The sequence below is a fragment of the Trachemys scripta genome, chromosome 23 (assembly GCF_013100865.1).
Source record: "Trachemys scripta elegans isolate TJP31775 chromosome 23, CAS_Tse_1.0, whole genome shotgun sequence".
In the NCBI taxonomy this organism is placed as follows: domain Eukaryota; kingdom Metazoa; phylum Chordata; order Testudines; family Emydidae; genus Trachemys; species Trachemys scripta.
The window spans coordinates 6128589-6142215 of record NC_048320.1 but is presented as its reverse complement, the minus strand read 5'-3'; the positions used below and the strand labels follow the sequence as shown (position 1 = coordinate 6142215).

The 13627-nt window shown below is 52.7% G+C and overlaps 1 protein-coding gene across 2 annotated transcripts in view; it reads left to right on the top strand.

Moving 5' to 3' along the window:
- The first annotated feature begins 1364 nt into the window (after positions 1-1364).
- The window catches only part of ASIC2 (acid sensing ion channel subunit 2), a 1225960-nt gene continuing 1213697 nt past the window's right edge, over positions 1365-13627 (top strand). The window contains exon 1 of one of the 2 annotated variants that reach the window (XM_034755994.1): positions 1365-2244. In XM_034755994.1, coding sequence (XP_034611885.1) covers positions 1681-2244 — 564 coding nt within the window. In that variant the 5' untranslated portion in view covers positions 1365-1680. The remainder of the gene's footprint in view (positions 2245-13627) is intronic. The other variant, XM_034755993.1, reaches the window with a different exon arrangement.

The window sequence follows — 13627 nt, the reverse complement described above, 5'->3', positions numbered from 1 at the left end:
TATTCCAGGGCGAGAAACTCCCCTTTATTATTGTTTATTATTTGTATTGTGGTAGCAGCTAGGCTCAGTCATGGGGCAGGGCCCCATCGTGTGAGGTGCTGCACAAAAACAAAACAAATGGAGATGGTCCCTACTTCTTTGTGCCGGGCCTGACCCAATGCAGCTATTGTGAATGATCGTGATCATTACTGCAGTGCGCAGGGACCTCAGTTGCAGCCCAGGACCCCACTGAGATCCAAGGGGCCGACACGGAACAAAAACGCCCCGAAAGGCGCAGCCAAGGCCCCGTGGGCCGCAGCTTGCAGACAGGACGCTGCAGCGTTGGGAGTTATTCCTGCAGGATACTGCAGCCTACGTTCAGTCAGGTGGGGCCTCGGCCCCCACTTCCCCACTGTGACCTCCCTGGGAAACCCCTTTAAACCCAAACACATCACCGATGCCTTTCACGTGTACATTCAAAGGCAAGCAAAACAACTGGACATTCCACGTGCGGCTGGGTGAGCCCTGAGCAAACCTCCGGCTGGGGATAGACAGGCAGCTTACTGGCTTCCTCTTTGCACTCTGGAAGAGGCTTGATTGATGAATGACTCCTTGACATCACCCTCACCCCAGCAACAACCTGAGGTTCCTAGGAAGCAATCCCCTCTCCCTGTGCCTCCCTGGAGGAGACGAGTCACAGAGGCGGTGGATGGACGTGTGACTCTCTCGCCTGTCGATCGTCTGCAGTGCCAGGGGGTCCCGAAGTGGGCAGGCTCTCAGAGAAAGCGAGAGGGGAAGAAACGAGAAAGGACAAGAAGAAACGTGTCTCTCTCCCCCCCCCCAGCTGCACCCCGCAGTTCTCTAGAGCCGGCGGGCCTCCCATTCTGCAGCAGCTACCCACCAAGTCCTGCCCCTCCGTAGCTTTCACCTCTGAGCTGCTGTGTGAAGGAAGAGAAGGCATCTGCCTGCTGCTCTGTGTCTGTGCTTGTGTGGGGCCCTGCATCTCTTTCCCTCTGTTTCTCTTTTACTTCTCTCCCTCTGGCATTCCTCTGTCTCCTCTCTCCCTCTGAATCAGCAGCCCGGCTTTTTCCGAGGACTAAGACTGGCAGCATCTGGAGCCCTGCCCAAAACAGGGCTGGGAGGATGCTCGAATCCAGCCGCTAGCAAGATCGGAGCAGAAAAATCAAGCAGTCGGAAAGCACCGCTGCTCCGCAGTACATCAGCTCGGCAAAGTGGGCAGCCTTGTGCATCGGGCGCTAGTTAGCCGGCTGCGAGCTGCCTCGCCTGGTTTTCTGCTCTCTCGTAATCTCATCGCTGTTCGGCGTCTGTGTGTGTGTGTGTTTGTGTGTGTAGGGGGGAGGACTTTATTTCCATTGGCTAAGCTCTCGCTTCCCACCCACATCTCTTCCACATCACCTTGGTGTCTCCCTCAATAAAACCAGCCCTCCTTATCGCACTGAGGAAATCAAGAGCCAGAGTTTGAATGGATTTTATATAAATATTTACCCCTGCTAGGCTACTGCTGAGCTCCTAGGAGAAACTCCCAGCAGCTGGCCTGATCCTCTCTTCCTCTCTCCTCTCCTGCTCCCCAGAGATAAGGGGTGCAGCCCATTGGAAGGTGGTGGTGGGGAGCTACAGTTCTGTCTGTCTAGAGAGGCACTGACCTGAAAAATAGTGCCCGGATTTTAACAAACTACCCCAATGGATATTAAGGACAGCACCAGCGAGGGCAGCATGGGAAGCCTGGAGCCCTCCAGCATCCAGATGTTTGCCAACACTTCCTCCCTCCATGGGATCCGCCACATTTTTGTCTATGGGCCGGTGACGATAAGGCGGTTGCTGTGGACCATGGCCTTTGTGGGCTCGCTGGGTCTCCTCCTGGTGGAGAGCTCCGATCGGGTGGCTTTCTATTTCTCCTACCAGCACGTCACTAAAGTGGACGAGGTGGTGGCCAACAGCCTGGTTTTCCCTGCGGTCACCATCTGTAACCTCAACGAATTCCGCTTCTCCAGACTCACCACCAATGACCTGTACCATGCTGGGGAGCTCCTGGCTTTGCTGGACGTGAACCTGCAGATTCCAGAGCCCCACCTGGCTGACCCGGCGGTCCTGGCCGCCCTCCAGGAAAAGGCCAACTTTAAGCAATACAAACCGAAAATTTTCAACATGCAGGAGTTCTTGGGGCGGGTGGGGCACGACCTGAAGGATATGCTGCTGTACTGCAAGTTCAAAGGTCAGGAGTGCAGCCAGAAGGACTTCAAAACTGTGAGTATGGACAGAGCTTCTGCTTCCTTTCTCTTCTCTGGGTGTGCGGCCGGGTGTGGGCGGAGAATCCAGCAGGTGCTTAAGGTGATGCGATCAGGCCAAGGGTGAGTCCAGAGAGAACCATCTCTGCTGGGTTCAGGCTTCTCTTGCGTGGTACTGGGAAAGAGGCAGGCAGCCTGTTGAGTTGAAGTTTGTTTGCCAGAGGCCTTTCATACTGGTTGATCGTCCCTAGTAGGCTAGCAGTTCCTAAGGGCGGCTTGCCGTCAGAGCTGTGAGTTGGACGGGCCCCTGCCGACCCGCCTAGCAGATAGTGGGATCCGTGGCTGTCGGGCTGCAGTGAGCGAGCTGCGGTGGCAGGCCGATGCCTTGGGCTGGACAGATGCTAGTGCAAAAGGCAAAGGTGCTGAGGTGGAGAGAGGTCTGAGTGCAATCGTTGGGACAGCAGCCTTGGCCTGGGCTGTGTGGCTTTGATGGACCCGCGGTTTGCGGCCTCGTCATTCGAGGCGGATCCTGCGTTGTCGGCCTGCGATTCTGGCTCCGAAATCCTCGGCGCGGTTGCTAGTTTGCTGTGCGGTGCGGGTCCGTTCCTGCCGCTGCGTTGGCGCGAGAGGTAAAATGAATCCCCCAGGCTCGGCTACGGTCCCAGCGCTGGGTCCGTTCCCTGGGCTGGCTGAGATGTGAAACCAGCACCTGAGTCCGGGGAGAGTGAGAGAAGCAAACGGCTTAAGAGTATTTGATTACACCCCTGACAGTGACTGACACTTGCCTGTGGTGTTTCACGGATGGAAAGCAGCCGCTCTAAACACACACACACGCACGTCGCTTGAAAGAAAGCGTGAATTCCTGCGGAAGAGAAAGCGGTGACCGTTCTGATAGCAGAGGGGCCAGGCTTGCATGGGGGATGCTGGCGTGGGTGGGAGAGGGGAAAGAGGGTTTCCGAATAGCGCCTGTATTTTTTTTAAACATCTGGTTTGATTGCTGTCTCAGAGGTGAGTGCTCATCATTTCTTGCTGGGGTCTGCGACTTGCATCGGCACTCTCCCGGTGGGCTTCTCTCCTAGCAGGTTTGGGGAGAGTTAAGTGAACCAAAGAGTGCATAAAGCTGGTTGCTTTCAGACGTTTGTTTCTGCAGGATGGACACTGTTTGCTCTTTTTGCTACCGGTTGTCCCAGGGGTACATGGTGTGGTTATATTAGCATCGATTGCTAGGTTGTCATAATGGACTGCGCGCTGTCTTTTGATTTCATGGGCATAGGGACCATGTCACCTCTACAAATGAAACCTTTTGTCTCTGCTACTTTTGTATCTTGCGGCTTAAGCTGACTTGTGCTACTGGCACATGGCTGTGAGGTGGAGAATGTTTTCCTGGAACATCCGAGCGGGGAACGTTGTATTTTATGGAGCAGTAATTGGCAGTTTCCAACTCATGACCCCCCCTTCAGGACCAGCTACCTGGTTACGAGCAGGAATCGGTGCTCGGAGGTCATTAAACACAGCTCGGATTGTTCAGAGGAGAGGAAGGTGTGTAGAGGTGCATTAAGTCAGGACAGGCACTAAATCCTGTGCTGTTGCCTGGGAACAGACCGGTGTGTGTGTGTCAGAAGGGAGATGGCAGGTGTGTGTGTGTGTGAGGGGGGTGGGGATGGGAAGTAGAAGCCCATATGAGAGTTCAAGCCATAAAAGTATCGTTCAAGTCAGACGTTGGCCTGAGCCGAAAGTGATCCCTGAGCGAAGTCCTCAGACACTGGGAGTGCTCGTAATCCAGATCCCCACAGTGCATATGGCTCTTCCGTCGAGAATAGGCCACCCCAAACCAGATGCAGACTCGCTATTATGCAACAAGTGTCTATTAGCTGAGAATGAAAGTCCCAAACACTTACAGGGTGACAGTTTCAAAGTGCCTCAGTGACTTAGGTGCCTAATTCCCATTTTCAAAACCAAGGCACTTCGGAGCCTGAATGGAGGTCAATGGGACTTAGGCTCCTAAATCATTTGATCCCAGATTCACAAAGGTACGTAGGTGCCTAACTCCATAGAAACCAATGGGATTTAGGCACCTAAATGCCTTTGAGGATCTGGCCCTTAGGAACTTTTGGTGATTTTACCCGAAGCTTAAAATCCAGGGGTGTCACAATGACGCATTGTGTTTCTGTGATTGAGTTTCCATGAACACATTGATTTCCAAAAAGACGCTGACCTTCCACGGGCTGCCACAGAACGCTTAGTCTGCCAAAGGAGGCTAGCCCCAGCTAGGACCAGGCAGGGTCTTTGCAGGGTAAAGTAATACTGGTATTCCACAGAAATGGCCCCGATGGGATCTCTGCCGTAGGATGCAGTTGTTTGGGCCCTGCCTGAAGAATATGCTAGTTCTTTTAAGATAACCTTATCTTTGGTGTGTCATGTCTGGTGAAAATCTCTGCTCAAAAGCAAAGGCCTGAATAATGTGCTCCCCTGGTCCCTTTTGCTTACGAGTCCCCCCCCACCCCAACCCCAAACTAGAAGCTGAAGGCTGGTGAATCGCACTCCGTGCATTTGACCGTCAGGATTCAGTTTGTGACCTGTTGCAAGCCACTGCTCCTTTGCCGTGTGTGCCATGTGGTTTCCTGGCATCGATACTGGAGTGGCGCCGGATGGAAAAGGAGGTGCCATGGTTTTAAAGGCTGGTTTATAAATCACCGCGGCACATCCCCCATCTCCTCTAGGGCTGTTTTCCTTTCGCTACCGATTGTACTGTGGACACGTGGTGTGGTTATATAAGCACTGATTCCTAGGTGCTCATAATGGACAAGGGTTGGTTATTTGGTTTCACCTCTTGGGGGTACCTTGATGTCAAGCGCAAGGCTGTTTCCTAATCAGATGCCCCACCCTGGAAACTCTCGCTCTTCTCGTTTGCTTGACCAAATTGCACATTTCCCAGTCCAGAGGCCAAAGAAACAGGAACCCATTAGCAAGAGGGGGAGGTCTGCACTGAAGCGCCGCTCTGGGTGCGGGTGTGCGCAGCGTCTGCTCCCACATGCGGACGTGACAGCCTCACATGTCGTCTTTGCGCTGTGGAGCAAGACAGGCAAGGGGAAGGCATAGCCATGGTGCATGGAGTAGGTGGCTTTGCTCCATTCTGCTGTTCTCCCAGTTCCCTTCCTATGCTGGCACTCGGTTATTTATTTAACAGGATTCCAGCTGTGTTTTCTGTACACGCTGTGCTTCCTTCCTCCCAGGGTACTGCCAATGCCTCCTAGCCAATGGTTAATCAGATTCTGGGCAGCTCGGGGTAGTGAATTCCTAGGCTTTTCTGCAAAGATGCATCCAAGTGGCTTCCCAAGGTCTTAGCCTCCTTCTCTGAGCTGATTCTGGAACTGGTGCGCAAGAGCAGACAGCACTGTGAAAAACGGGAATCCCAGTGGTCGGCGAAGCATTGACTATTAGGCAATAGGTGACTGTGGGGCATGCCAGTATCCCAAGCAGAGTGTTTGGGGCAGAGGAGCACAAGGGCGCCCCGTTGGGAAGAAGCCCAAATAAATGTGTTCATCTCTAAGGTGCCACAAGGCCTCCTCGTGGTTTTTGCTGATACAGACTAACACGGCGACGCCTCTGAAACCTCCCCCTTTTTGCAAATTCAAAACCCCTGCTCCTGCAATGCCCCCATTTAAGCATGAACTGGGGCTGCCTCCTACTGGCGTTTTTCTGGGGTGTGGGTGAGTGAAATAGCCCTGTGGTGATGCCACATTGCAGCCGCGGGACATTTCTGCCTTCGTGTCATGCTGATCCCAGCTGCGGTGAGCTTGCAGCCGGGCCCCTCTGCGTGTAATGCAGGGTGGCGTGGAGGCTACAGCGATGCTTCCCCATTGGGCCTGCGGGCCTAGCGGCCATTCCCTTATTGCGCGGCAGGAGAGCAGCGTCCTGTGCCAAACTCCAGCAGCAGTGCTGCGGCTCTCCAGAGGTGGGCAGGGAGAGAACCGCATGGGGATGAAAAGAAACCCCAGAAGCCACAAACTGCAACCAGCTCCTGGTTGTGTTGGCAGGAACCCCCGCACCGTCAGAGCCCGGGAATCCTTGGTACCCAGGCATCGGGCAGTCGCGCGGGTGTGTTTGTGGCATGTACCAAGTGGGGTGTCTGTGGAGTGTACCAAGTGCATTGGGCAGCATAGGGTAAAAAAGATCTCATGTGCAACCCTTATGCTGCTGAGACCCCAATGCACTCTGCTCTCGTACCAGGCAGGGTAGCTACTGTCCAGCGCTCTCAGCAATGCAGGGTCAGGGCCCCCTGCACCCACCACCCAGCTTGGCGCTCTATCGCTTTGCTTCTCTAATGGTCGGACCAAGCTCCGTGATGGGTTCATGGGAGGACGCCTAGGAGCTGGGAGGTGAGGAAGGAGGGGATCAGCTATAGAAATGGGAGAGTGGACAGACTAAGCCAGCGGCAGAGGGCAGACCGGGAAGGGGCAGTGCTGGAGAGGAGAGATGGTGCAGAGGAGACAGGAGAGCCGAGGGCAAGGCTGGAAAATAGGGAGGGGTGGACCCACTCCACCCTGTGTGCGCACGTGGGATGCGTGTATGTCCCATAAAGAGAGCAGTGTCACACGCATCCTAGCAGCCATCAGCTCCACTCGCCCAGTCCCGCTGAGCACAACGGGAGTATCAGACAGCAGATCCGGTGCAAATACAGAGGACACGAGCGCAGAACAGGAGTGTTATCAATGTTGTCTTGTATCCTAAGAGAGAGAATAGCCTCCACCAGCAGAGAGAGAATTGGGGTTTTCCTGAAATTCTAACCACACATGGATTGAAATGCATGAAGAAATGTGATTCTATCTTAACATCATCTGCTAATTGAGGACTGTTTTATACATACTGTTGTGTGTGCCCATTTAGGTCAGTGGTAACATTAAGACTTGGTGTGTGTATTTGTCTTTATTGTTGTATGTGTGTTTATTTTCAGTACAAATGATCATCAATAGACAGTCTCCTTACAACAGGGACTGCCTCACGTAAATATTTCCATTAGGGGAAAAATCTACCTACTTACCTACCTACCTAATCTCCAGATGTTCCTTTCTCACTCTCTAACACATCTATAACTGTACTAATAAAACTGCTAAAATAGCCCTTTTTGTTCACTCTGATTACCCTATCCTAAGCTTTTTTATGCTAATTCTTCATCCACTTTTGGAGAATCAATTTTGGATGTTGGTTATTTGAGCTGGTTAAATATAAAAAAAATCTGGATAAATTATTAATCAAAAATTGGTAATATTGTCTCAATAATCTGTTTGAGGTGTTGTCCTAGGGAGCTAGCAATCTTCATTAGTGAGGGGAATCTGACACGAAAAAGGATGCTTCTTGCACTAACAAGACTTGATTTCAGACAGATCTTCTGGGCCCTACTACTGGGCGCTCGCTGATGGCATTCTTCTTTAGCTCAAGTGGGAAAGATCCGTGCTTTTGGAGCTGTAGTCCCAGAGTTCTAGTCCTGGTTCCCCACTGCAGGATGTGGACTCTTCAGATGAGGTGCAGCCACATGTGCTGAGTGGCACATGGTTAAATGCAGACATCTGTTAATAGGCCAGCGTTGCATGAGCTTTTCCCGCATGCATGATAAGCACAAAGGATCTGTGTGCTACTGCACTTGCTGGGAGCATTGCCCTGCTCCCTTGCTGTGGGACTTCGGGTTGCTTGGAACGAGGCTGTGTCCAGTACGATGGTGCCTCTTTGAGTGAAGCTACCTGAGGGGATGACAAGGCTCGGGAGAAGGAGAGAGAGGTCTTTGGACATGGTAGGAGGGAGGCAGGAGACACACGTGTGTAGAACTGTGTGAAGGGACCTTGCTAGCTGCTCGTCTCTGTATTCGTAATGGCAGGGTTACTTGTACAGCCCCCTGGGGATTTCTCTGTGATGCCTCCAGGACAACGTGCAGAGATGGGTCGGCACCAGAACCTCAGGGCAATTTGGTTCTGTGTCTGAACTGGGCTCCTCCCTGAGCACTGATTTGCTGTTTGGTAAGTGAGACGGATAGAGGGTCAGAGAGACACACAGACGTGGGTGGCCTGTGTGGAGAGAGGGGGCCGGAGAGGGGAGAGGGAAACATCTCCCCCTGTCTGTGCAGCCACACAAGTCTCTGTGAGCACATCATCCCAGGGTTCTGCTCTCTGTCCTGCCTCCATGCTGAATACAAAGCCCCGTTCAAGCTCTGATCTTCAAACTCTTCCTGAGACTGGCCCTGGCTATCTGAGACATCATCTCTCCCACCATGACCATGACCCCCTACTGCAGCTGTGCTCCACCAGAGCAGCGGGCATGCTGACCAACATGGGACAGGTGGTGAAGGCAGGAGACAGAACTTCCAGAGGAGCTGGACCTAGTCTGTGGAACTCATTGCCACAAGAGCAAAGGCCCCGGGGCTCAGTGCAGTCAGAGCTGCACAGAAATCTCAGCTCTCTTACTTAGCTTTTCCTCAATATACTCCTCACAACCCCACCTGGACACCCACCAACTCTCACACACAAACATATCCTCCTGCTCACACAACACGCCCGCCCACTCAGACATGTACACAACACACACATTCGCCCCGTCATACATACATCCTCCCATTCACACGCACATACAAAACAACTACCCACAAGCTCGCATACAAACACAGCCAGCTGCTCACGCAGACACACAATTCACCCACCCGTTCTCACACACACACATAGATAGTCAACACACATCAACACTAAAGCCCTATTCAAACGATTTTGCATACAGGCTGGCAATAATTGGAGAGAGTGTGTTATGGTTTACAATACTTGTTTAGCTACTACTGTGATGGGGGATAAATATGTCCCTAGTTAGGTTGAATAATAGAGACAAAGAAGGGGATGTCTACACTGCAAAGAAACTCCCCCGGGGCCAGGTCTCAGAGCCTGGGTCCAGTGCTATTTTAGTAATGGGGGCAAAAGACATATTGGCTTCAAGATTAAGCTTGATAAGTTTATGGAGGGGATGGTATGATGGGATAGCCTAATTCTGGCAATTAATTGATCTTTGATTATTAGCGGTAAATATACCCAATGGCCTGTGATGGGATGTTGGAGGGGGTAGGATCTGAGTTACTACAGAGAATTCTTTCCTGTGTGTCTGGCTGGTGAGTCTTGCCCACGTGCTCAGGGTTTAGGTGATCGCCATATTTGGGGTTGGGAAGGAATTTTCCTCCAGGGCAGATTGGCAGAGGCCCCGGCGGTTTTCGCCTTCCTCTGGAGCGTGGGGCACGGGTTACTTGCTGGAAGATTCTCTGCACCTTGAGGTCTTTAAACCACGATTTGAGGACTTCAATAACTCAGGCATAGGTCAGGGGTTTGTTACAGGAGTGGGTGGGGGAGATTCTGTGGCCAGCGTTGTGCAGGAGGATCAGACTAGACGATCATAATGGTCCCTTCTGACCTTAAAGTCTATGAGTCTATGAGTCTATTTTTAGCCCCACAGCCCGAGCCCGTAGCCTGAGTCAGTCGTGCCAGGCTCAGAGACTCGGTGCTTTTCTTCTTTGCAGGGTCGACGTTCCCGAAGAGGCCTAGAAAGGTGAGATCCAGAATCAAAGCCTTCTCCAGTGGCTAGGCCTGGCAGACTTGGATTCTACCGCAGAGGGTCTGTCTACACTGGAGCTGGAAGCTGATTGAACGAGCACATTGGAAACAGAAGTGGAGCCGCGAGCAGTGGGCGGGGCTAGCTGTCCTATATCTGATCCCGACCAAGACCCTAACTATGTACTCGGGGCAGCGAGCCTCTCCCGTTGCTCCTGGCTACACTTCTAGCGTTAGCATCCCTGCTAGATCAGTGTAGTGTGAGCTGTGCCGTGCCGGTGCAGACCTGCCCTTTGGTGCCTCCGGTCTCCAACTGCACAATGAGCTAACTGCAATCCCCTACTACACAGGGCTGTGAGGGAGGAGACACTGCAGGCTGTGAGATGCTGGGGTAATGGGGGGCCATATGCCTGTCATGGAGAGACGTGTGTTCTGACAGCAAAGAGAGATGAGACTGAATGTGTGGAAAAGGGGACCTCAGAGGAGGCAAAGAATCTCGTGATGGAGCCAGCTGGGAGCTGGGAGTCTTTGCCTTTCATTGCCAGAGGCCTTGGCATACTTTCGCAAACTCAATCTGTCCAGCTGGAGGGGCAGAAATGCTGAGTCGTGCATTTCGAGTGACTCCCTTCGCCAAAGACATCCGTGCCGCCGTAGAACGAAAGCCCTCCGGCTCCTGAGTCGGTCTGGCCTGTCCAAGGAATAACCACAACAAATGGGGTCTGAGCTGGAGGGAGATGCCAGTTCCCCGAAGAGCGGGGTCAAGAATGGTCTGTCCAGGGAGGATGCGGACAGCCAAGGGGAGGCGGCTTGTTTAAGGCGGGTGAGGAAATGAAAATGGAGGTTAGGATTGCTGGAGTGGTAGCAAAGGCAAGAGGAGCTGGTTGCAATCACTATGAAGGACAATCTTTGCTGTATCTGCTAGTGCTAGAGAGGAAGGGGGCTAAGGGCACTTGTCTTTTACCTGTGAGACCCGTGTTCAAATCTCTGCTGAGTCGCAGGCTTCCTCTGCGAGCTTTGGCAAATCGCTTGATCTCTCCGAGCGAGGTATTTAGGTGCCTGCAGACAGAGATGGACACCGAGTGTGACTTACGAAAGCTTTTGAAAATCCCACGAGACGCCTGTTTCCACCCATAGGTGCCTAAATACCTTTAGCAACCCGGCTCGCTGGGCCTCAGTGCCCCATCTGTGACATGGGGACGCTTGCACTGCCCTGCCTCTCACAGGAGTTGAGAGGACAATCGCATTAAAGCCTGTGAGGAGCTCAGGTGGGGCCCTAGACGCTAGAGCAGCGGCTCGCCACCTTTCCAGATGACTGGACCCCTTTCAGGAGGCAGCTTTGTCTTGCGTACCCCCAAGTTTCACCTCACTTAAAACACTGCTTGCTTACAAAATCAGACTTCAAACTCCGAAAGTGTCCCAGCGCACAATGCCTGGAAGACCGCTACATACCAGGGGTGCATGTACAGCTGGTTGAGAACCACTGAGCTAGAGAGCAGGGACAGGAACGACTCTCAGCCCTGGCTTCCCATTGCTTGCCCAGCCTCACAGGCCTCCCTGACACACAGCCTGGCCTAAGCGCTCACGGAAGAGTTGTTTGGCTGCAGTGGAGCAGCAGAGATGAGGAGAGAAGCATTGGAACCCAGCTGGGCTCTTTCCTAACAGAGCACACGGCTCATTGCGGCTTTCTCCTGCGGTGGGGAAAAGGGCTGGGCCCCAAGTGACAATGTGGTTTCTTTGATTTCTTGAGCGACTGTGAAACCGCACCTGCTGCTGCACCTCCTGTGCTCCTGGCAGCCTGGGAACCAACCCGGGACTTGCAAGAGACTCAAGGTGTGAGGTCAGGAAAAGGCTGGGAACACAGGGGGGAGGAAAGTCGGTGCAACCGCTCCCCGTGCATGGTCCCCTGCTCTGTGGCAAGCCCCCCGTGGAGACCTCCTGCCAGGGAACAGGACAGTCCCGGCCAAAATGGGACATACGGCCACCCTATGTTCAGTCCATATTCTGCCTAGAACTGCAATACACAGGGGAGCATGTGACGTTAAGCTTCTCTCCGGGCTGCTCCTAGAGGCTAAATCTCCCTCCAGAGCCGTCCTGCGGGGTTGCTGGATAGAACGCAAGGGCCTTCACAATGCAGCAGCAATGCAGGGCCTGATTGTGCCAGTCCAGGTGAGGGCTAAAGCGGAAGGGAATTCTTACTGAGGGAGGGAGCTCCCTTTGCTACAGCCCACACCCTGAGAGTCACCCAGGAATGTGCAGAATCTGGAGGGTCAGCAGGAGGCCAGGACTATCCAAGTGCCAGCCCAGCTCCTCCCTCCAGACTGGCTAGGTGATCCTCTTCCACCCCACCCTGCTCTGTGGCAATGGAGAGATAACCACAGCCAGCAGCTGCCCTGGGGGACCCCTTGCCTGGAAGGAAATGACATACAACCAAGCTGAAGTCACCAGGTGTGACGCACTCAGAGGGGAAGAATGGTCTGGCGCTGTGGTTGAAGCGCAGGGCAGGGAGCTGGGAGTCCTGGGACGTACGGCCAACTCCCTCGCGGGTTCCCAAGTGAGGATGGGCAAGTCACAAAGGCCAACCATGGTCACTCCTTCTGGGGTCTCAATATTCTGGGCATCCGAAAACCCAAGGCACCCAGTAATAGAGCCCACTTTTGAAGAGGTCGGCCTTCTCCTCTCGGAGCTAATGGTACTGACCCAGGGGAGGAGCCTGTCATGGAACTAAGCGTTGCTGTGAACCATCGCGTTTGTGTATCAAGCCACTGACCAGTAGGTACCTCTGTTTCTGCTGTGGAATGATTCATTTCTTTACAGTGGGGCCCTGTCTTCTCAGGTCTCCTCTTCAGCAAGCAGCGGATAAGTAACTATCCAGTGCATTTGCATGTCCAGAAAACAGCCTCAAAGACGGCATTTAAATCCTTGTCAAGGGGAAAATGTGCCTAAAGAATGCAGCTAGCTGGGTGATCGCTTGTGCGTGTCCACACTACACTCCTTGTGTCGGCGGTGCGTGTCTTCACCAGGAGCGGTTGTATTGATTGTATTGTCAGAGTGGGCCATGGAGAGGAGTCCCCCCCTGTTTGCCTTCCTCCCCACTCTTAAATCGGATTTACATAAGGTGGGAATCCTTTGCTTCCCAAACTTGACCCCTTCCCTTCCAGTGGAAAGTTACAAGAAGTCCCAGGGAATGTTTAGTGTCAGGAGACAGGACCACTTGACCTAGCAGTGTCACGGTTAAGTCCCACGATGCTTCCCAGGAGGGAGAGAGATTAGTATCTTCATGGTCTTGTTCCTTCCTGATGGCCCATCAAATCTGACGGCCTGTCCTAGGTGGGTGTCTTCCCAATACACACCCAGTTGTAATGGTTACATAGTCCATATGCCTAACTTTAGGTACAGAAATGATAGATGCGTACGGATTGGATAATCACATTCAGTAAATCAGAACCTTTCCAATGATAGCTTACAAGACCCATCTTGCATAAAGTATATCTGTTATGTCATACCCATATTATACGCATATTTTCATAAAGAATATGGAGCCTGGAGTCACAATGATTCTCTTGCTCTGCCACAGACTCCCTGTATGACCTTCAGTAAGTCATTTAGTTTCTGTGTGCCTCAGTTTCCCACCTGTAAAATAGGGGTAATGGCACTGCCTTGTCTCACAGAGCTGAACTTAGCTGAACTCCAGTTCATTATGCTAGGTAGACCCGTGTGTTGAACCCTCGGCCTAGGTGTGGCAGATTTATATCAACTGCTTCTTCCTTCCAGGTGAAAGAAAAGGTAGGTGTGATTTGTTCTAGATACTGTCCACCACCCTATGCTGTG